The sequence below is a fragment of the Nematolebias whitei genome, chromosome 1 (assembly GCF_014905685.2).
Source record: "Nematolebias whitei isolate Nwh7 chromosome 1, NemWhi1, whole genome shotgun sequence".
Taxonomy (NCBI): domain Eukaryota; kingdom Metazoa; phylum Chordata; class Actinopteri; order Cyprinodontiformes; family Rivulidae; genus Nematolebias; species Nematolebias whitei.
In genome coordinates, this window is record NC_056498.1 from 74,634,127 (window position 1) to 74,656,191 (window position 22,065).

At 42.3% G+C, this 22,065-nt stretch overlaps 1 protein-coding gene and 1 long non-coding RNA gene across 2 annotated transcripts in view; one reads left to right on the plus strand and one right to left on the minus strand.

Moving 5' to 3' along the window:
- Window positions 1-17,900, minus strand: part of LOC119413533 — a 24,010-nt gene extending 6,110 nt beyond the window's left edge. Inside the window, exon 1 of the long non-coding RNA XR_005186964.1 lies at window positions 17,754-17,900. This is a non-coding gene — a long non-coding RNA (uncharacterized LOC119413533). The remainder of the gene's footprint in view (window positions 1-17,753) is intronic.
- Window positions 17,901-19,575: 1,675 nt separating this feature from the next.
- Window positions 19,576-22,065, plus strand: part of cryzl1 (crystallin, zeta (quinone reductase)-like 1) — a gene marked incomplete at its 3' end in the record, with an annotated part of 26,435 nt that continues 23,945 nt past the window's right edge. The window contains 2 exon segments of the mRNA XM_037687529.1: window positions 19,576-19,842; window positions 20,207-20,284. Of these exon segments, the coding sequence (XP_037543457.1) occupies window positions 19,777-19,842; window positions 20,207-20,284 (144 nt within the window).

The following is a 22,065-nucleotide window of genomic DNA, read 5'->3' on the forward strand; positions in this document are numbered from 1 at the left end:
CATCATCTCAGACATGACAGAACAAAGTTGCACACACTGTCATTGATGAACATTGAACAAACTAGAAGTGAAATATTTGTCTAAAACAAACACTTTTTTATGGTTTACAATTTTAAATCCCTGTTGGTTTGATATTAGGCAAGGATGTTCTAATCTATCTTGGCTTAATCAGATCGTGATCTACAGCTTTCGCTGGAGCGGTTCGCAGCCGAATGCGACGCGGTCGGGATGAAGATCAGTTCCTCCAAATCCGAGGCCATGGTCTTGAGCCGGAAAAGGGTAGAGTGCCCTCTCTGGGTCAGGGAGGAGGTCCTACCCCAAGTGGAGGAGTTCACGTATCTTGGGGTCTTGTTCATGAATGAGGGAAAAATGGAGCGTGAGATTGATAGGCGGATAGGTGCAGCGTCAGCAGTGAAGCAGGCGCTGTACAGATCTGTCGTGGTGAAGAGAGAGCTGAGTCAAAAGGTGAAGCTCTCAATTTACCGATCGATCTACGTTCCTACTCTCATCTATGGTCATGAGCTTTGGTTTGTGACCGAAAGAATGAGATCTCGAATAAAAGCGGCCGAAATGAGTTTTCTCTGCAGGGTGTCTGGGCTCTCCCTTAGAGACAGGGTGAGAAGCTCGATCATCCGAGAGGGACTCAAGAGTAGAGCCGCTGCTTCTCCACGTCGAGAGGAGCCAGTTGAGGTGGCTTGGGCATCTGTTTAGGATGCCTCCTGGACGCCTCCCTGGTGAGGTGTTCCGGACACCCCACCGGAAGGAGGCCCAGAGGAAGACCCAGGACACGCTGGAGGGACTATGTTTCTCGGCTGGCCTGGGAACGCCTCGGGATTCCCCCGGAAGAGCTGGACCAAGTGGCTGGGGAGAGGGAAGTCTGGGCCTCCCTACTTAGGCTGCTACCCCCGCGACCCGACCCCGGATAAGTGGAAGAAAATGGATGGTTCTAATCTATTTTTTGACGCGTTGAGATGCAGACATGAACTGTTGTAAATCAGTGTAAATATGTTAAAAATGGATGATTTAGTACTCAAAATATTGTGTTGAATAATGCAAACTGTGGATCTCTAAGTGTGGAAGTGCAGCGACCTGTTGGTTCATGGAGCATGTACACACCAGAGAAAGAAACAAGATGGCTGACTGAGACAAACTGCTCCTTCAGCATTAAAATTCAGTGTCTGGAAGTATTTTAGCTTTGACAAAGTTAAAAGAAAAAAAAAATGATGTGAATGAGCTACACTATAAGCAAGTCGTGTACATATTTTTATATCCAGAGGACGAAGGAAAAAGCGCAGGGGTTACCTGCTGATGCAGCCAGACTCATCAAGAAACATCAAAGTTTTGACTTAACTTTGAAAAGACGAGGTGAATGAAAATCCATATTACTTTTATAGTGAAAGACTTGAGTTTGCACTAAGTGGTTAAAAGAGAAGGCATGTTTGCTGTGTTATGCACTTTGGAGCCACAATACATTATCATTTAACATCAAAATATACTAAAACAGTCATTCAAAAGAATGACTTGAAGTTCTTCAACAAGAGCAAAACAACATGGTGGAAACACTGAAGAAAGCAGGTGAGACAGCTCGGACGTTTGATGCAAGGACAATGTCAGCCACAAGATCTCATGTCCCTGTACTCAGCATTTTGACTCAGTTCATGTTCATTGACGTAACATAATCTTGGTGGAATAAAAACTGTTGCAAAATATTCTGTTTCCTTTTGGTCTGAGACTCTACAGGTGCTGATCATAAAATTAGAATATCATTTTTTCATTCAACCTTTATTTAAACAGATAAATCACATTGAGCCTCGAAGACTCATTTACAAGTGAGACCTGTTTGGACAGATAAAAACAGTGGTTAACTGGACACATGTAGGAGTTGGAGGCGAAAAAAATTCCTATCTGACTTTTTTCTTGGCTGAGAAAAACCCCTAATATTGAAAAAACACCTTGCACAAACAAGCACATATTTACATAGACATTCTGCCATCAGAGACGAGACCGGTCAACAACGCCTACAGATGCTCTCGAGGTCACTGTAATCAGTCAATGTCCTCCAGTGAGATCCATAAACATTCTCGAGGTATGTCGAGAAATGGCAAAGGATAACCTCTATAAGAATCCAGAGTCCTGAAATGATGACACAAAGTTTTTTCAGCGGGGTTTCATCTGGTTATCAGTTGGAAATTCCTCAGGGAGCAGGTGGTGAGCGTCACATCACATTTTCTCCAGGCGACTTTAGATAAGATGGCCTTCAAGGACAACCAAGGCGACCAAAATTTAGATAAACATGTAGTTGTTTTGGGGACAGGCAGAACTTAATGACATCATCCTTAAGTCTGTGTCGGTCTACTCGGTTCCAAAATGTCCAAATTAACATGGCCACACCGATGGAAACGTGTCTGAATAAAAATCCCGAAGATCTGATCCATTCAGCCCAAAGCATTTGAGTCTGGGTACTCCAGACATGAACCAAGCCATCATACCATACCATACCATACCAATTTATTTATATAGCACTTTAAACAGTGACAAAGCACACCAAAGTGCTGTACAGGGACAAACAGAGCAAGCACATAGCAACAGATTACATAACAGGACACCAAAAACGTAGAAACCGACAAAAACAGTAATGGATAACAACAACAACTGCAACATGACCAACACAGTGTGATGCACACAGACTCAGCACAGATCACACAGTGCTGAAAGCCAGGGAATAAAAGTGCGTTTTTAAGCGAGATTTAAAATCTGTGAGGGAGGGGGCCTGTCTAACGAGCAGAGGTAACTCATTCCAAAGTTTTGGGCCTGCTACAGAGAAGGCCCTGTCACCTCTGCGCTTGAGACGGGTTCCTGGGACTGTTAGGAGCAACTGGTCTGCTGATCTGAGAGAACGTGGTGAGACATACGGCTGGAGCAGATCAGTAAGATAGGAGGGGGCAGAGCTGTTTTGTGATTTATAGACATACAAGAGTATTTTGAATTTGATTCGAAAGTGAACCGGAAGCCAGTGTAGGGAGGCCAAAACAGGTGTAATGTGCTCTCTTTTGCTTGTGTTGGTCAAAAACCGGGCTGCTGCATTTTGGACCAGTTATAAAGGCAAGCAGCGTGATCGGGTCCAAATTTGCTGCTGACGACTTCCTTGATTGTAGATAAAACCAGCACCAGCTGAATCCAAAAGCAGGAACCAGTTATCGAAAATCCCATTAAATATCCACAGATGGCAGCAGAGATAGACACATCATCAAGTTTTCCAGTCGATGAGATATCCAGCTGCGTACGTGCCAACAGGGTAAATCGGCTCGCCCAAAGCCTGTCTTCTCTGCGAATGAAAAAGTTGATTTATTTCAGTAATTCCATTCAAAAAGTGAAATTTGTATATTATCTTCATTCCAACATTTTTCAGTCAGGTCATCTGAAAGGCGAAACGTTTCAGCACAAAAAAAAAAAAAAAAAAAAAAGAAACTGTCCAGATGACCTGACTGAAAAATGTTGGATTGTATACCTGGATTATTGAGCAGACTTTATTATATTCATTCATTACACACATACTGATATATTCAAATGTTTATTTCTTTTAATGTTGATGATTATAACTGACAACTAATGAAACCCCCAAATTCAGTATCTCAGAAAATTAGAATATTGTAAAAAGGTTCAAAACTGAAGACACTTGGTGACACACTCTAATGAGCTACTTAACTCAAAACATTTGCAAAGGCCTTTAAATGGTCTCAGTTTAGTTCTGTAGGCTACACAATCATGAGGAAGACTGCTGACCTGACAGTTGTCCAAAATATGACCGTTGACACCTTGCACAAGGAGGGAAACAAGACACAAAAGGTCAATGCTAAAGAGGCTGGTTGTTCACAGAGCTCTGTGTCCAAGCACATTAATAGAAAGTTGTCCAACATTTCTAAAAATCCTTTTTTTATTGGTCTTAAGTAATATTCTAATTTTCTGATATACTGAATTTGTGATTTTCATGTTGTCAGTTTTAATCATCAACATTAAAATAAATATTTTAAATATATCAGACTGTGTATAATGAATGAATATCATATACAAATTTCACTTTTTGAATGGTATTACTGAAATAAATCAACTTTTTCATGATATTCTAATTTTATGACCAGCACCTGTATGCTCAGAACTTAGTTGACGTGGGATGATTGATGTATTCTGATGTGCCTATAATTGTCCTATAATCGCATCACAGCCCTAAGAATCATAATCAAATTGAATTGTGAGGTGTGCAAATATTCCCACCCATATGTGGTTTAGTAAAAATTATCTACCACCACAGAGCAAAAAGGGGAAATTGGAAATATTCTCCATCCACATCCAGCATGAGGAGGGGCAGGACACCCAAATGTCCCACGTTTGACAATCGTTGGTTGGGCTCACCTATGGCAAGTCTGTGTGGGATGAGAGTAACGGGTGCACACACTTAGCCTACATAATAATAATAATAATAATAATAATAATAATAATAATAATAATAATAAGTGCTGTGTGTTGTCATCATTGTATGTTCCACACAATGGCGAAATTAGTCTCTGCATTTAACCCATCGCACCTGGGATGCACCCAAATGGAGAAGTGGGCAGCTATGAAAGCACCTGGGGAGCAATTAGGGATTAGATGTCTTGCTCAGAGACACCACGACATGTGGGAATGGCTGGAGATCAAGCCTGCGACTTTCGGGCCCCGGGCTGGTTGTCCTGCCTCTACCCCATCTTGGCCACCGCTTTGTTGTTAAAAGTTCAGATATGTTTATTCAATGATTTAGCCATAAACCATAATTTATTAGGTTGAAAATCTTTGCTTCTTAGACCAAAGTTCATGCTCAATAATCAGAGGTGGGATGTAACTAAGTACAAGTACTTCATTACTGTACTTTTTTTTCTTTTAGCCTTTATTTATCCAGGTTAGTCTCATTGAGCCACGAGAACTCATTTTCAAGAGAGACCTGTTTAGGGAGCACATGGTGGGGTTAAGGGCCTTGCTCATGAGGGTGGGGGCAAGTGTGGGTGTTTCACCTACCCCACCCACAATTTTTGATGTTGTCGGGGCCGGGGCGTGAACCGGCGATCTTCAGATCACAAGCCCACCTCTCTAACCTCTGTGCCACCACTCCCCACAAATGCCGCTAGGATATGTACTTAAGTACATTTTTCATGTATCTGTACTTTACTTAAGTAGAGTTAAATGTGGGTACTTTATACTTTTACTCCACTACATTTTACATAAAGTATCTGTACTTTCTACTACACTACATTTCTATAATGCGTTGCATTACAAGTTACATTCATGTTGAGGCTTTTTGATTTGTTCTTTAGTTTGAAAGTAACCAACGGTGAGAGGGGAGTTGGTCCATTGAATCACTGCAAAGTGGGCAGGTAACATAGGCCCGCCTTCAAGAAGAGCTGGGCCAATGACATATATTCTAATTTATATGTCACTGAGCTGGGTGCACCCACAGCACCGCTAGCACACCCAAAATGCATTCCACCGCAAGAGAGTCACCCAGAAGATATGCTCCACCCATGGCCTTATTGAAAGACTGTTCAGTACAACAGTACAGCTTCTCTCTCCCAAAAGTGCCAGATTGAACTCAAAAATCTTTGAAAACCAACTTCTTCTGAACTTGAACATGAAATTCTTGCTGCAATATTAAAATGTGTCAGTTCTTGGGATGTTAGGAAAGGAGACAAGAGATGTCTCCAAATGTCTCGACACTCAGGGCCAAGTTATAAAAATGGTGTCAGGAAGTTAAAATATCGTTCAATATTGACCCGTTACAAGGTTGAATAGACAGTATTTTAAGTAGAGTTGATGACAAACTGGAGTGGAAATGATCATAACCTATTTCTTTGTTAGTTGTGTCTAATGTTCCTTTTGTTCAGGCAGACAACTTTTACTTAAATGTTTTTACTGCAGTTAAAATGACACATTGGTTTTACTTTGTGTTAAATAAAAACTTTCCAAGGTATAATCATTCCTCTTTCTTATTTTGATTAATGGCATATAACTCTGCAGGTCATCCCTGAAATTCTGACGCACAGAATCACAAGTCCAAGTGTGAAATGTGTCACAAAGTAAACACAATAAAAACATGTATTATCTGCAGCATTGTTCATTAAAATGGAACAACACTATTAATGTATTACATAAAATATACATATGGTAGGCACACTTAATGATATTGTAAACCATTGCATTAGGTAATACATTCAGCAAGTACTTTTACTTTTAATACTTTAAGTATTTTAAAAGCAAGTACTTATTTACTTTTACTTAAGTAAAAATGTTAATGTGGTACTTCTACTTTTACTAGAGTACATTTTTGTCTGTTTATTTGTACTTTTACTTGTAAGGATGGTATCCCTCTGTCAGTCTCGCTGTGTCAGTACTCCCTAGTGTTTCTCAGTAATTACCCCGATCAGCTCCACCCGCGTGTCCTCTAGGTGTTTGTAATTTGTCTCATCTAGTGTGTGTGTATACAAGCTCTGGTCTGTGTCTCAGTCATTGTCGGTGCATCGTCTGGTACAGCCCCTGGTTTGTCTCCTGTGTTCCGTGTAAAACTCTGACCTGATCCTGTCTGTGAGTTTTGCTGCCACGTCAGCTATTTATTTTTGATTATTAAAGTTATTATTATTTTACGTCCTGGCCTCTGCGTTCTGTCTGCACATGGGTTCGTTCTTGTTCAGCTCAGCCTGAAATTCCTGACTGTATGCACTGACCAAAATCAGAACCCAGCAGACAGAATTCCTCGACCTCGCTTACCTGTTCTCTTGAGCCCATGCAGATGGAGGAGATCGTGTTCTGGTGTGGCGGTTTCCAGATCCAACCCGTGCCGGCACAAAGAAGCTACTGCCAGGAAGTGGAAATCCTGCCTTCTCCCCTCCTGGTCCTCGAAGAAAAGAGAAGGTCCCGGCTACGGGGAGACCGCGTGACCCACGATTACAGTTCCTCCTCATCCTACGCTCTGTTCGGATATTCGGGGTGGACGTCGGGAGAAGACGCAGAGCCGGAGGACGAGCTCTGCTCCATTCTTGCCCCTCAGCCTTCTCGCCGCCGCCGGAGCAGCAGAAACCGAACCCGGAAGCGGTCCATGGCGCTCATTCCGGCACCTTCCACGTTTCCGACTCGGCTCGGTAGAGCCGAGCTTCCAGAAGACATTCCTGGTGCTGCAGTGGAGACGGATTCTGTTGCCTCACCTCCCAGGGTTCCAGTGAGGGCAGAGTCTGACGCTTCTCATTCGCTCCGGGCCGCTCCTGCTCGGTCCAGCGAGGCGGAGCTAATGGAAACCAGTCCCGATGCCACAGTGAGGGCGGTTCCCGTCGCCTCACCTCCCAGGACTCCGGTGAGGGCGGAACCCGACACCCCACCATCGCTCCTGCTCAGTCCGGCGAGACTGAGCTTCCTGAACCTGGTCCCGGTGTCTCCATGGGGCAGGTCCCGTCGCCTCACCTCCCAGGTTTCTGGTGAGGGCGGATCTTGACCCCTCGCCCCTGAATAGAGCTCCTTACAAAACTAGACCCAAGACTTCTCAGCTCCAACCCCATGAATTATCTCAAATAAACCACACTCTGCAAAGCCTCCTTTTTTCTGATAAAAATAACCCGGACTGTCTAGATACTGTGCTCACCCTTGCCGAAAAGTTTCTATTATCCCAACCCGGCTTAATCCAGCGTCCTGAATATCAGCAGCTTCTTACAAGACTCAGAACTTTGAAAATAGAGCATGACTCTACCTCAGTACCAGTTCCGTTTCCAGGTTCAGATCCGGAACCTCCTGTCGCTGGCTCTGCCCAAGAGCCAGACACCCCAGCTGCAGAACAAGTCCCTGGCTCCTTGGCTGCAGAGTCAATATCCGAGGGAGGCACTGAATCCAAGGAGGAGCCCCGACCCAAACCACCCCGTCACTACCACGGCAAGGGTCAACATCAAAGAGGTTCCAGGGACTCAGCCCCTGCACCTGACTCAGTACCAGCACCAGAAGACCCTGCCTCTGTAGACCCACCATCCACGCTTGCTCCAGATCCTGTCAAAGAAGATCCAGCCCTCGTGGTGGATCCCACGCTGCACGCAGCACCCGAGGTGGACCCCACGCTGCACGCAGTCCCCGAGGTGGATCCCACGCTGCACGCAGCCCCCGAGGTGGATCCCACGCTGCACGCAGCCCCCGAGGTGGCCCCCACGCTGCATGCAGTCTCCACTGCTGAGGTCCTCTCTCTTGCTCCGCCCGCTGAGGTCCTCTCTCCTGCTCCGCTGAGGTCCTCTCCTGCTCTGCCTGCTGAGGTCCTCGCTCCTGATCCGCCTGCTGAGGTCTTCACTGCCGCCGAGATCTTCACTCCTTCCGAAGACTCAGCCGCCGAAGACTTCACTACCTCCAAAGTCTCAGCCGCCCAAGTCTCAGCCGCCACTTCAGAGGTCTCTACAGAGGTCTCAACATCCACTGAGGGTCCCAGGTTCGCCGACGTCGCTACGTCAACCGATGGTCCCACGCCTCCAGAGGGTCCCACGCCAGCTGTGCCTCCAGAGGGTCCCACGCCAGCTGCGCCTCCAGAGGGTCCCACGCCAGCTGTGCCTCCAAAGGGTCCTACGCCAGCTGTGCCTCCAGAGGGTCCTGCGCCATCAGAAGGTCTGTGTTCGACAGCTCATGACCCTGCCGCAGAAGAACCCAGCTCCACGTCAACTTCTGGTCCTGCCACTGAGGATCCCAGCTCCACAACAGCTTCTGGTCCTGCCACAGAGGATCCCAGCTCTACAACCTCGTGTCCCACAACAACTCCTGACCCCTTGGGCAGGTCAGGCGAGGAATCGGGACAAGGCGAGGAGCCTGGACAAGGCAAGAGACCAAGGCGAGAGACCAAGGCGAGGTGAGGGACCAAGGCGAGGTGTGGGACCAAGGCGAGGCGAGAGACCAAGGCGAGGTGTGGGACCAAGGCGAAGCGAGAGACCGAGGCGTGGACCCGAGGTGAGGGACCTGGACGAGGCAAGGCATGGACCCGAGGTGCGGAACCTGGACGAGGCGAGGGACCTGGACGAGGCGAGGAATCTGGATGAGGCGAGGAGACATGAGGGTTCAGATCTTCTGCGGCAGGATCTTTGAAAACGGGTTCTTCTGCTGCAGGTTATTGGACTAGGTCTGCCTTGGAACAATCTGTTGACCACTTGGATCTTTTTTGTTTGTTCCCTGTGTGTGTTTTTTGTCCTGGCCCCACTCAAGTGTTTCCTTGTGCCCTCCATCCTTGCAGTTCCTCCCTCCGCCCACCCTAGTTTTTTGGGGGGGCTTTCTGGGGACGCCAGGGGGCGTCCTTGGGGGGAGGGTACGGTAAGGATGGTATCCCTCTGTCAGTCTTGCTGTGTCTGTACTCCCTAGTGTTTCTCAGTAATTACCCCGATCAGCACCACCCGCGTGTCCTCCAGGTATTTGTAATTTGTCTCATCTAGTCTGTGTGTATATAAGCTCTGGTCTGCGTCTCAGTCATTGTCGGTGCATCGTCTGGTACAGCCTGGGCCGGATTTTAGCAGGGGCTTACAGGGGCTGCAGCCCGGGGCCCCGGCATTTCGGGGGCCCCGAAAGATGTTTTATGTTTTTGTGAATGGACAGTGTCAGAATTTAATCAATGACTATGATGATTTTGACAGCACCGATGAAAAATGTTCCAATTTGTTCTGGCAAACGTCCATCTTGAATGCTTGCTTGTTATTGGTCCACTTTTGACGTATCTTACGCATTGGGGAGGAGCGTCAGGGAATATTATTTTACAATGGCGGACAACAAAAAATATGACAGCGGAGCGCAGAAAAGAAGGAAGAGAAAAGAAAAAGAGCATCGCGACAAAGAGGCGACAAACAAAATGCCTAAACTGGCTGGCTGACTGAAAGAACTTTGGGGCTGTAAATTAATTTGAAAACAAACTTGGTCTTTTTTAAAGTTTATCTGCTAAATTAAAGTAAAAAATTAAATGATTGTAGATACAAAACAAAGATTTTGCATGTCTGCATTATGAGACAGGCTCAAAGTTTCTAACTTTTCAGGGTTGAGTATTGTTTTCTTATTTGGGTTACATGGTTTGCATTTGAGTAAATGTCGGTCGTGTTTGTGGTTCTAGTTCCCCCAAATAAGATGAATGCAGAAGTGTCATTAATAAATGGAAATCTGTATTTTGTTCTTCATATTTTTCAAGATGTTCTCTGTAAAAACCTTGGTCTAGAAGATGAAAATTGTTCATTTGCACCCATCTCTGCTTTTATTGAGAACAGGGGGCTGTAAAAAATCATAGAATATGATAAAAAAAACTAGAATATGATGCAAGCTTCATATTCTAGTTTCAACCCCAACATGTGGTTTAGTCTTTCTAGAAAAGAGTTCAGAGTTGTTTGTAGTTTGTGACAACTGGCTTATTAAAGTTGTAAGTTGTGCAAACTTACTGTTCGGTCATTTTCTGCTCATCCTCTAAAACAAAACAAACACATACAAAAAAAAATATATATATATTTTTTTGTATATATATATATATATAGGGCCCCCATCCTGACTCCAGCCCAGGGCCCCCCATCCTCCTAAATCCGGCCCTGGGTACAGCCCCTGGTTTGTCTCTTGTGTTCCATGTAAAACTCTGACCTGATCCTGTCTGTGAGTTTTGCTGCCACGTCAGCTATTTATTTTTGATTATTAAAGTTATTATTATTTTACGTTCTGGCCTCTGCGTCCTGTCTGCACATGGGTTCGTTCTTGTTCAGCTCCTAAAGTGACCTGTATGCAGGAAAAAGCTCTCAAATGTGTTTTTGGGGGGAGGGTGTGTGTGCTGGGGTAACCTCAAGGTGTAAAAAAAAGTGTCAAAAAATGTTTTTCTGCTTTAACTCCCATCTTAAATCTGCTGCAAGTGCCTCTCTTTCAGTCTGATAAGGAGGAAGAGGATGAAGAGGAGAAGAATGAAGTTCCACTCGAGATCTTGACATTTTTTGCTTTCTTTATTGTAAAAATTATGGAGAACCAAAAATGTTGACACACAACCAGATTCTGTCAAGAAGTTGTCTGCTAAACTGGGAAATGTCCTTATGTCTACCCCTAATTGGCCACCCTGGGGCTTCTCTATTGCTCCTGCTGGTGGTTAAAAGTGTTCCCTCCACTCACCAGGATCTGTCACTCTGGACAATTTAAACAAATAAATAAAAACACCTATCCACCCACTTGAATATCTTACATCAAAACATTAGGGTTTACTTGTATTCCCTGTTCAATTCCAGTCCAGACAAACACTCATCACAAAAACTAGAAACATTCACTATTCAATTCATCAATTCAATCACTCAGCGATGGGGGACATGAGTGTACAGCCTGTTGCTGATGTGGCTGTGGTTCTTTCCCACAATGAGCTTTCTTAAAGTTTAAACAAACAGGACGTTTGGGGATAAAACACTCTGGATGTTTTGGGTAATTAACATGAAAAGAAGACAAAGAAATTAAATGTAGTTGTTGACTGTATTCACTGTGAATACCTTAACTATGATGGTGTTGGTAATGCTAACTTTAATTTTGTTCTCACACTTTTACATCTCTCTCGTTTTTTTCTCATACACAGTGTGTGTGTGTGTGTGTGTGTGTGTGTGTGTGTGAACACACAGAGCTGTGTGCTGAGCCCTCTCCTGTTCACTCTGCTAATGTATGATTGTGCACCAGGCTGTCACATTGTAAAGTTTGCAGATGATACAGCGGTGGTGGGATGCATCCGAAACAATGATGAGTCCAGCTACAGGCAAGAGATGGAACACCTGGAGAGCTGGTACAAGGAGAAGAACCTTAACATCAATGTGAAGAAGATGAAGGAGATGATTGTGGATTACAAGCGGAATAACCCCACCCCCCACGAACATAGGAGGATCTGTGGTGGAAGTGGTTTCCAGCTACAAGTACGTGGGTGTGCACCTGAATAACAACCTCAGCTGGAGCAACAACACCACCAGCCTGATCAAGAAAGCTCATCAGAGACTCTACTTCCTCAGGCGGCCGAGATGAACTGGTCTGGGAAGCTCAGTCCTCACCTCCTTCTACAGCTGTGCAGTGGAGAGCATCCTGTGCTCCAGCATGAACATGTGGCTGCACAGCTGCAGAAAGAAAAGCTTTGCAGAGAGTGGTGAAGGCTGCACAGAAGTCTGTTGGAGTCAGCCTCCCCACCATCACAGACATTTACACCTTCAGACGCAGGAAGAGGGCCACCTGCATCATGAAGGACCCCACTCACCCAGCACACACACTTTTTGCCCTGCTCCCCTCTGGAAGGAGGTTAAGGAGCATTAAGTGTAGAAGCACTAGACTGAGGAACAGCTTCTACCCTGAGGCTGTTAGACTCATGAATCTCTAACCAGGATTATCACTGAAATAATCACTGTAATGTCACTTGATTGTTGATGTGTGCTGTTGACTATCCATGCTGCTGATCTGTATCATGCTGCTGTGTTCATTCGTACTCATCTGCTCACACGGACTCATGTTCGTGCTGCTGTTGTTCGGCGTATTGTTTTTGTACTATTCAGTGTTTAGCGTATTTCTTATTCATATCTTAGATCTTATTACAGTTTTTCTTTACAATTTATACTTTTGTTGGATGTAACTGGGACACTGTGTACACAATATCTTTCCACCACATGAGAATAACAATAAAGAAACTTTGACCTTGACTCACACCAACATGAATAAAGTGTCTTCACCTACTCCCAGAGGTCACTCCGTTTACTCACACACCAGCTCTCTGGCACTCACCTCAAGCATCATCCATCTCTTCATCACACAGTGATGTTCAGAGGTGAGGCCTGATAGGTGACAGGACACTCACACAAATGCACATGCAGACACACACACACAAGAATCACCACTGCAGTCTGCTCAAGTCCTGCTGCATCACTCCTCCCCTCAGTGCCCAGTGTCCAACAGCAGTGTTCTCCTCGTCTCCATGCCCAACAGTTTTCAAACCTAAAATCTAATTTAATCAAACACATTTCTACAGTTTCAAGCATCTTTCAGACAACAAAACAAAACATTACATCACTTCTCACTGACACAATCTGCTCAAACCATCACATTTTACTAATCAGGAAACATTAAGAACAACAAAAACCACTTTAAGAGACACAAAAGGTGAAGTAAGCTACTCAGTGCAGATTCAGAATAACTGAAGATCTTGCAGCCCTTGAAGGAATGCAAATTGCCCTCCGCCTTTTGTACCAGAATTTTAGTTGTTTACACGTGAATGACCTCTAGAAATGTTAGTTTTTTCCTGATATAGACATCATCTTCTTCTTTCAACTTTTCCCTCTTCAGAGTGTCACCTTCCTCCATCTCACTCTGTCCTCTGCATCCTCTGTTCTCACCCCAACTACCTCCATGTCCTCTCTAACTGCATCCATATATCTTCTCTTTGTCTTTTTCCTGGCAGCTGCATTTCTAACATCCTTCTACCAGTATACCCACTGTCCCTCCTATGGACATGTCCAAACCATCTCAGTCTGGTCTCTCTAACTTTATCTCCCAGTTGTTCAACCTGTGCTGTACCTCTGATGATCTCATTCCTAATCTGATCCATCCTTGTCACTCCTAAGGAGAACCTGAACATCTTCATTTCTGTCACTTCCAGTTCTTTCTCCTGTCTTTTTGTCCATGTCTCGGTCTCCAGACCATACAACATAGCTGGTCTCACCACTGTCGTGTAAACTTTTCCTTTGACCTTTGCTGACACCCTTTTGTCACAAATCACTCCTGAAACTTTTGTCCATCCACTCCATCCTGTCAGGACTCTCTTTTTTCACCCCTTTACCACACTCCTCATTTTCCTGGACAATGGACCCCAAGTACTTGAAGTCCTGCACCTTTGTGACCTCTGCTCCTTGTAGCCTCACTGTTCCACCAACTTCCCTCTCATTCACACATGTGCTCTGTCTTACTACGACTGACTTTCATTCCTCTTCTTTCAAGTGCACACCTCCACCTCTCCAAGTTCTCTTCCACCTGTTCCCTGCTCTCACCTCAGATCGCATTATCTGCAAACATCAAAGTCTATGGAGATTCCTGCCTGACCTCAACTGTTAGTCTGTCCATCACCAGAGCAAACAAAAAGGGGCTCAGAGCCAATCCATGATGCTCTCCCACCTCGACCTTGAAGCCGTCACTCCTACAGCATGTCTCACCACTGTCCTGCTATCCTCATACATGTCCTGTACCAGTCCAACATGTCCTGCTGTCTTCATACATGTCCTGTACTAGTCTAACATACTTCTCTGCCACTCCAGATAAATTTCTCCGATATTGACTGTGGGGGGAATAAACACGTCGACACTGTGATGCTGTGCTTGTTAAATCTGCTGTGTCCATTCCAGGTCACTACATGGTGCTTTGATTTTTGTAACTCAATGACACAGACACACAACACTTGTCTTGGGCATGAAAACAGTTCAGTCCAAAACGGTGAATACACAAACGTTTGTTTGAACTGAGGCTGGGTCACTCCAACACAATGAAAAGTATGATCAGGACAAACATCACTCTTCTTTCCGCCATTGTTACTGTTGTTTGTCGGTAGGGTGTAGTCTCATTCTGACGACGGGCATTTCCAAAAACCTCCAGAGACTTGGACTTGAGGTTTCTCGGTGTCAGAAAAACTGGCAGCTGTTGTGTACATGAACAGTCAAAATGCAGTAGAATTGCTATGGTTCCCCTCAAAAACAGTGTTGTGTAAACAGGGCATCAGATTATTTCTTATGCTGAGAATGAATAGAGTTGTGGTTGTTTTGGTCAAAACAACTACAAAACAAAACAACAACAACAACAAAAAACAAGAATCTCATGCAACATCCATCAGGCAGCATTCATAGTATGTGCTGGAAATGACTTTCCGCTACTACCACACCAAATTTCTGTAAAAATTACTCTTTTGTGTTGGCTAATGACAATAAGCTGCGTCGGCCTTCTTGACCTGGACTGTCTTCAAAAGTTACTCAACTGTAGATGATTTGTTGTTCATGAGGTATTTTGCTAAAACACAGGCAAAAGAACACACTTCTCTCACACACACACACAAACAAACACAAGCAAAAATATCTTTCTCTGGCTTTGACCTTTCAGCACTGAATGAAGATGTTAAAGAAAACAGCCGGACAAAGACGCATCAGGCGTAGGACACGACAGTCACAACAGGAAAAGAGGGATTAATTCATCCTTGTAACTGACAGTTATCTTTCTTAATCTAATTCATGGTTGCGTAATTACCACACATTTCACTTTAATGTCCTGTGTTTTGGAGAGGAAAAATGAGAGAACTGGCCTGTAGAGGTGGGTGTACGGAGGCTTTAAAGTCAAAAGCCATTTTCAAAGTTTAAACCAGCCTCAAATTTGTGGCATCCTTTTTTTTTTTTTACATTACTAAGTTTTAATTTCTGAATTAATTAAGACTCAAAGGCAGTTAACTCAAAAAAGCTATTAAATGTTTCTGATGAAGATTTTCCATTCACAAAATAATCAAATATTTACTTCATCTTTACTGAAAAGCAACAACAAGATGATCAGTTCATTGATAAATTCACCTTTTTGTTTCATCTTCAAACCAACTCTGCACAGAATCAACAAAGTCTGCAGCAATTAGATTTACTTGTTTATTTAGATTTTAGGAAAAAACATGACTCACAACAGTATAGGCAAGAATGGTTGTGTTAGTAAAATATCTCAAGAATCACTGAACTGATTTGACTGAAACTCTCAAAAAGTAAAGGGTGCACCGATCACAGTTTTCTGGCCAATCACCGATTTCTAAAAAGTCTGACCTGCCGATACAGATTTGGTTTTATAAGCGACACTGTCCAATGTTATAAGGTCATGATGCACCTTCAATTTTCCAATATTATTTTACTGAAAAACATACCCTTGAACAATATCCTAGAAACAATACAAACTTGTTTTAACTGGCCCTGAGGTATAGTGCTCTGAAATAAAAATGAAGTTTAGACAATTGTTGTTAAAACAAACAAAAGAAAAATTGGTAAAATCGGTTTCTCATGCAAGTATCGGCCAATTTCCGATATCCCAAAATTAAGGAAATCAGGGACGATAAATCTAAATACAACTGATTTACTTTTAGAGTCAGTCTAACTCAAGATGGTCAACACAGATAATCAACATTTGCCTTAATAAAATGGCTACAATCTACAGCAGGTAATTTTTACAGATATTGTGCTAAAATTGGATGTGGTAGTAGCTGACAGTCATTCACAACATATAATCTGAGTGTGACATCTTGGAATATCACATTAGATTATAAATACCTTTATGTTCCATAGTTGAATAAAATGGACAAACTCTTCAGGAAACTGTTATATTATCCCAAGTAAAGGCTACAGAAAAGCTGCTTCCAAGTTTTATTTTTAAAAAGCTGCCATAAACTGAGATGATGCTCGGATTGAAGAAGCTGATCTGGGTTTGAGGTAACCAAACTGTGCATGTGTGGGTTGAATCCAAGTGAACTTGTCTCAGACTCTTCTGTCTAAGACAAACAGGAAAAATTTGCCACAAGCTGACATTAGCAGGATTTGTCAACCGTTTACGGAAACTAACATGCTCATACACACAAAAAAAAAGGAAATGCAACTACAATGACTAACACTGGGATAACAAAACTGAGAAAAGTTACTGATTCTTTTTTTTTGTTGCATTTTTATTGTTTTAAGAGAAAAACAAAACATCAATAAACAGATTGACAACGTCTGACACTTCATGTCAGTTTAGATTGTCTTTAAATGAGAAAAGAGAGTCGAGGCTGTTTTGATCAAGCCAGAAATGACACAATATCATGCAATATGGAGCGATAAGTTAGAGCTCTGACAATGTGTTGAAGGTGACTCTCAGCTACTACTGCACCAGGTTTCAGCTCCATGGCTGAGTTACAGCAGATATGTTTGATGCAGCCGCTTTGTTGAATTGGGCAACTCTGAATGTCTATGTGTCCCACACAGTCTGCTGCTCCTCATATAAATGGTTTAGATCTTCTCCACGTTCCCATCTTGAAGGGGGTCTGTCAGCATCCACGTTGCCATGGAAACCAACTCAGGCCGATGCTGCTTTTGTTCACCCAAACCCTGAAGCGCCGCCTTCAAGTGATGCTCTGTGTCCAGCCCTCAGATCTGGTCGCGATCCATCCTAACACCCAGCTTCATTTCAGCCTGACTTAGAGGTCCTGACGAGGCGCTTTGCTCTACAGCCAACGTGGCTCTTTGCTCAAAGACAATAAGGTTCTCGGAGGGTTCGAAGGCTGTGACTACCATCATCTGTTAACCGAGCGGCTAGGCTAATGGGAACAATCTTCACCATAAGGGCACTCCTTTTCTCAAGCTCGCCAAGTAACCTCCTCACTTCAGCATACTAGTCCTGTCGAGGAGCCAAAGGTTGACCACCAGTCACACGGGTCATTCAAAGACAGTGCAGAGGCAAATGCAGTGATTTCACATTAGCATTTCGGCTAACATCTAACTGGACTTAATGATGGCACCGTCCTCTGATTACTCACCACTCTGCTCTTGTCATACTCAACCTAAGCGGATTAATATGACATTTTAGTGCTGACGGCGGTACAGGAGATAAAAACGTCCGGCTGGCCCATTACCCGTTATCAGTTAAGCTAACAGCTAGCATTAGATTAGCCCGCTCCGCTCAGGACATTCTTTCACATCAAAGCCTCTGCGCTCTCTTCTTACCTCATAATTTGGCTTCCATCGTTGAATACTGGCAGAAGCAAGCCGTTGTGTATTTATGTAACCATATAATGCGATCTCTTCTCCCAAAATGATGGTTTATCACTGTAAGCCCTTTCCGGTGAATCTCCCTTAGTTCAGAAATCCGGACTGACTGAGGAACAGCTGGAAAATGGGGTAACGCTAGTCAAATCTCGCGAGATTTCACGGTGTTCAAATGCTTTGCCAAATCTCGCGATACTTGTTTTTAACTCCTCAGGGAAGTTGTAAACCGTTTATGTCTACGGTTTTTGAGCGCCCCTTTCCTGTTTAAACTCATTTTCGATACTTAAAAAAATAAAAATTATAATATACAGCCTCAATAAAATTGTTTTATTATTATTTTATTAAAATAATGTTTACTACTCAATATTTAAAAAATATTATTAAATTATTATTAATTATTATTAATTATTATTAAATTATTATTAAATTATTATTAATTATTATTATTAAAATATTAAAAATATGTGATAATCATGAGTGAGCTCTTCTATCCAACTGAACTAACAGGTTGAGTTCACATAATTACAATTTAATATATTATTATAACTGGTTTTTTTTTTAATTCTACAGAATGATAGAATAAAAATAGTTTCAAAAATGAATTATTTTATAACCCCTGGGGGTGATGGACATCAACAGTTTCTTTTTTTTTTCATTCAACCTTTATTTAGACAGGTAAATCCCATTGAGCCTCGATGACTCATTTACAAAAGACCTGATTTCGACAAAAAATGAGGACAACAATGGACAACAGTGTTAACAATAAACAGTTATAAAATGTCATACTTTTTATTTTAACAAATAGGATGGCTAAAAAAAGAAAAGTAAAAAGAAAAAGAAAAAAGTAAAAAGTAAAAAAAGTTTAAAAAAAGTAAAAAGCAAGTTGCTGAGGTTATTGCTGATGCATTTCCTTCTCTGCATTGTTTTAACCCTATGTCTATTTATTAACCTTTATTTAACCAGGCAAATCCCACTGATATCACAGATCTCTTTTGCAAGGAAGGCCTGGGCCTGAAGGCAGACTAACGCTATGGCTATAGTTTACACACAGCTGAATGCTTCAGAGCAACAAACCAACAAAGTTTCAGCTTTTGTATTGACGCTCGTCCTGATGAACAGTTTGCAGTTGATTTTCAGCACCTGACTACTATTTACTATTTTGTTCACGTTCAAGTCAATTCTATTGTCATTCTCAGGCTCAATGGGATTTACCTGTCTAAATAAAGGTTGAATGAATCACATGTGGTACATGAGGTGGAACGAAATTATGAAAGAGTAAAAAGAAACAGTATATAAGGTTCTAAGATATACACTAATATATAAGCCAAACAAACGCCAAACAGCACATCCAAAGATCTAAGATATACACTAACAATAATAATGCAAACACTAAAAATATCATTTACACTTCTAAAAAGTTAAAGAACAATTATTTATTTATTTTCATGCATTTTTTTTGTTAAGCAAATAATGATGTGGTGTACATTATCTTATGATAATTTATTATATTTTTGTAAATGTTTTAGGACCTTGTACTTTGCGTAAACATTTAAAATAGGGGGGGAAACTTTTTTCTATCATAACTTAGTTTGATTTGCCATTGAATAAATAAGAGTAACCTATGAGAAATATTGATAAGGGGCAATATTGCTATAAATAAATAAATAAAAATCCCTGTGAAAATGTTAAAATTGAACTAGTTGCAGTTGTTATTACGATAGATCAGCCATAGGGGGCGGGGTGAGCGAGTCTTCCAGGCGGAGATTAAAAAAACGGCGAAGAAGAAAAAATCGTAGAAGAAGAAGTCAGTTGATTTCAACCATAGATATAAACACTTATATATATTTATGATTCCAACTGAAAGATAGCAAAACAACAATTTTCCTCTTTAAAAGACACGTTTAACTTAAGCGAAACCTTGTTGTTTTGATACATTTTTATTTATTTGAGTGTTTTGTCCATGTTTTAAAAGTGCAGCAACATGAAATGTTTGTACTGCCGTGCAGGTGAAAGCGACGCTGAGCCCAAATTCGTTATTCAAGAAACGGTGAGCTTGTTGACCCTTTTCTTAAATATATTTTTTTAGATTTCGGTGTTCTAAATGTTCAGACATAGAAAACCGCAGTAAACCTCCTGTCCACATACATATTACTAGCGACAATAGCATCCGTGTGTTCATTTTTCTATTGAGTTTTTCCTGATTTATTTTGTGTCCTAGTTATGAATGAAAACGTCACATGTTTAGGATCGTGGGTTTAACAAAGACTTGACACCATTATTATTATTTCTTAGTATAATAAAGCATTTATGAAAAAGTTTCCAATACATTCATAAACTCTTCTGTGTAAAATGTTTAATCTCTCTGCCTGGACTGACCTCTGGCCACACTTATACTTTGCTTGTTTTTCCAGACTCCCCCAGATGTCTTAGACAACCACCAGGTCCGAGTTCGTGTGAAGGCATGTGGACTCAGCCCACTGGACCTCAAGGTAAAAATAGATCATTGATTTTTAAAAGTTAATATTAAAGAAGACTGAAGTATTGTATGCGAAAACTAATCTCCTGATTATATAAATTAACAATAGCAAGTACCTCTTTGTCACCCAACACATAAAATGCTGAAAGGTGAGTGAGAATGTGTTTACTCATGTCTGTCCGTGTGTGGTCATGTTTGTATATCTTTACATTGATCATCATCACCATCAATCATCATCAATCATCTCAGGGATCATTGAATGGATTATATTGAAGCCGTCAATGATTGTTGTCACTGATTGTTGTCACTGATTGTTAGACCAGTAGTTATCAACCTGTGGGGCACAATCTCTGTGGGGGCCCGGGACCATGGATACACACACATACACTAGAGAAGATGGGCCTGTGATTGGAAAGTCGCAGGTTCAACTCCTGGTACCTACAACATCAAAAATGTGGGTGGAAAAGGTGAAACACCCACACCTGCCTCCACCCACATTCACCTCTCTCTGGGCCCCTGAGCAAGGCCCTTCTCGTGGCTCAATGACACTACCTGTATAAATAAAGAATAAAGAATATATATATATATATATATATATATATATACATACATACATACCGGATTCCAAAAAAAGTTGGGACACTAAACAAATTGTGAATAAAAACTGAATGCAATGATGTGGAGATGGCAAATGTCAGTATTTTATTCGTAATATAACATAGATGACAGATCAAAAGTTTAATCTGAGTAAATGTAACATTTTAAAAGAAAAATATGTTGATTCAAAATTTCATTGTCAACAAATCCCAAAAAAGTTGGGACAAGTAGCAATAAGTGGCTGGAAAAAGGAAATTGTGCATATAATGAACAGCTGGAAGACCAATTAACACTAATTAGGTCAATTGACATGATTGGGTATAAAAAGAGCTTCTCAGAGTGTCAGTGTCTCTCAGAAGCCAAGATGGTAAGAAGATCACCAAATCCACCATTGTTGCGCAGAAAGACAGTGCAGCAATACCAGAATGGTGTTACCCAGCGTAAAATAGCAAAGACTTTTAAGTTATCATCATCAACCGTGCATAACATCATCAAAAGATTCAGAGAATCTGGAACAATCGCTGTGCGTAAGGGTCAAAGCCGTAAAACTCTACTGGATGCTCGTGATCTTCGGGCCCTTAAACGTCACTGCACCTCAAACAGGAATGCCACTGTCAAGGAAATAACAGAATGGGCTCAGGAATACTTCCAGAACGCATTGTCAGTGAACACAATCCACCGTGCCATCCGCCGTTGCCAGCTGAAACTCTACAGTGCAAAAGGAAGCCATTTCTAAGCAAGCTCCACAAGCTCAGACGTTTGCACTGGGCCAGGGGTCATTTAAAATGGAGTGTGACAAAATGGAAGACTGTTCTGTGGTCAGATGAGTCACAATTTGAAGTTCTTTATGGAACACTGGGACGCCATGTCATCCGGACCAGAGAGGACAAGGATAGCCCAAGTTGTTATCAACGCTCCGTTCAGAAGCCTGCATCACTGATGGTATGGGGTTGCATGAGCGCTTGTGGCATGGGCAGCTTGCATGTCTGGAAAGGCACCATTAATGCAGAGAACTATGTTCAGGTTCTAGAACAACATATGTTCCCATCTAGACGTCATCTCTTTCAGGGAAGACCCTGCATTTTTCAACATGATAATGCCAGACCACATTCTGCAGCAATCACAACATCATGGCTACGTAGGAGAAGGATCCGGGTACTGAAATGGCCAGCCTGCAGTCCAGATCTTTCACCTATA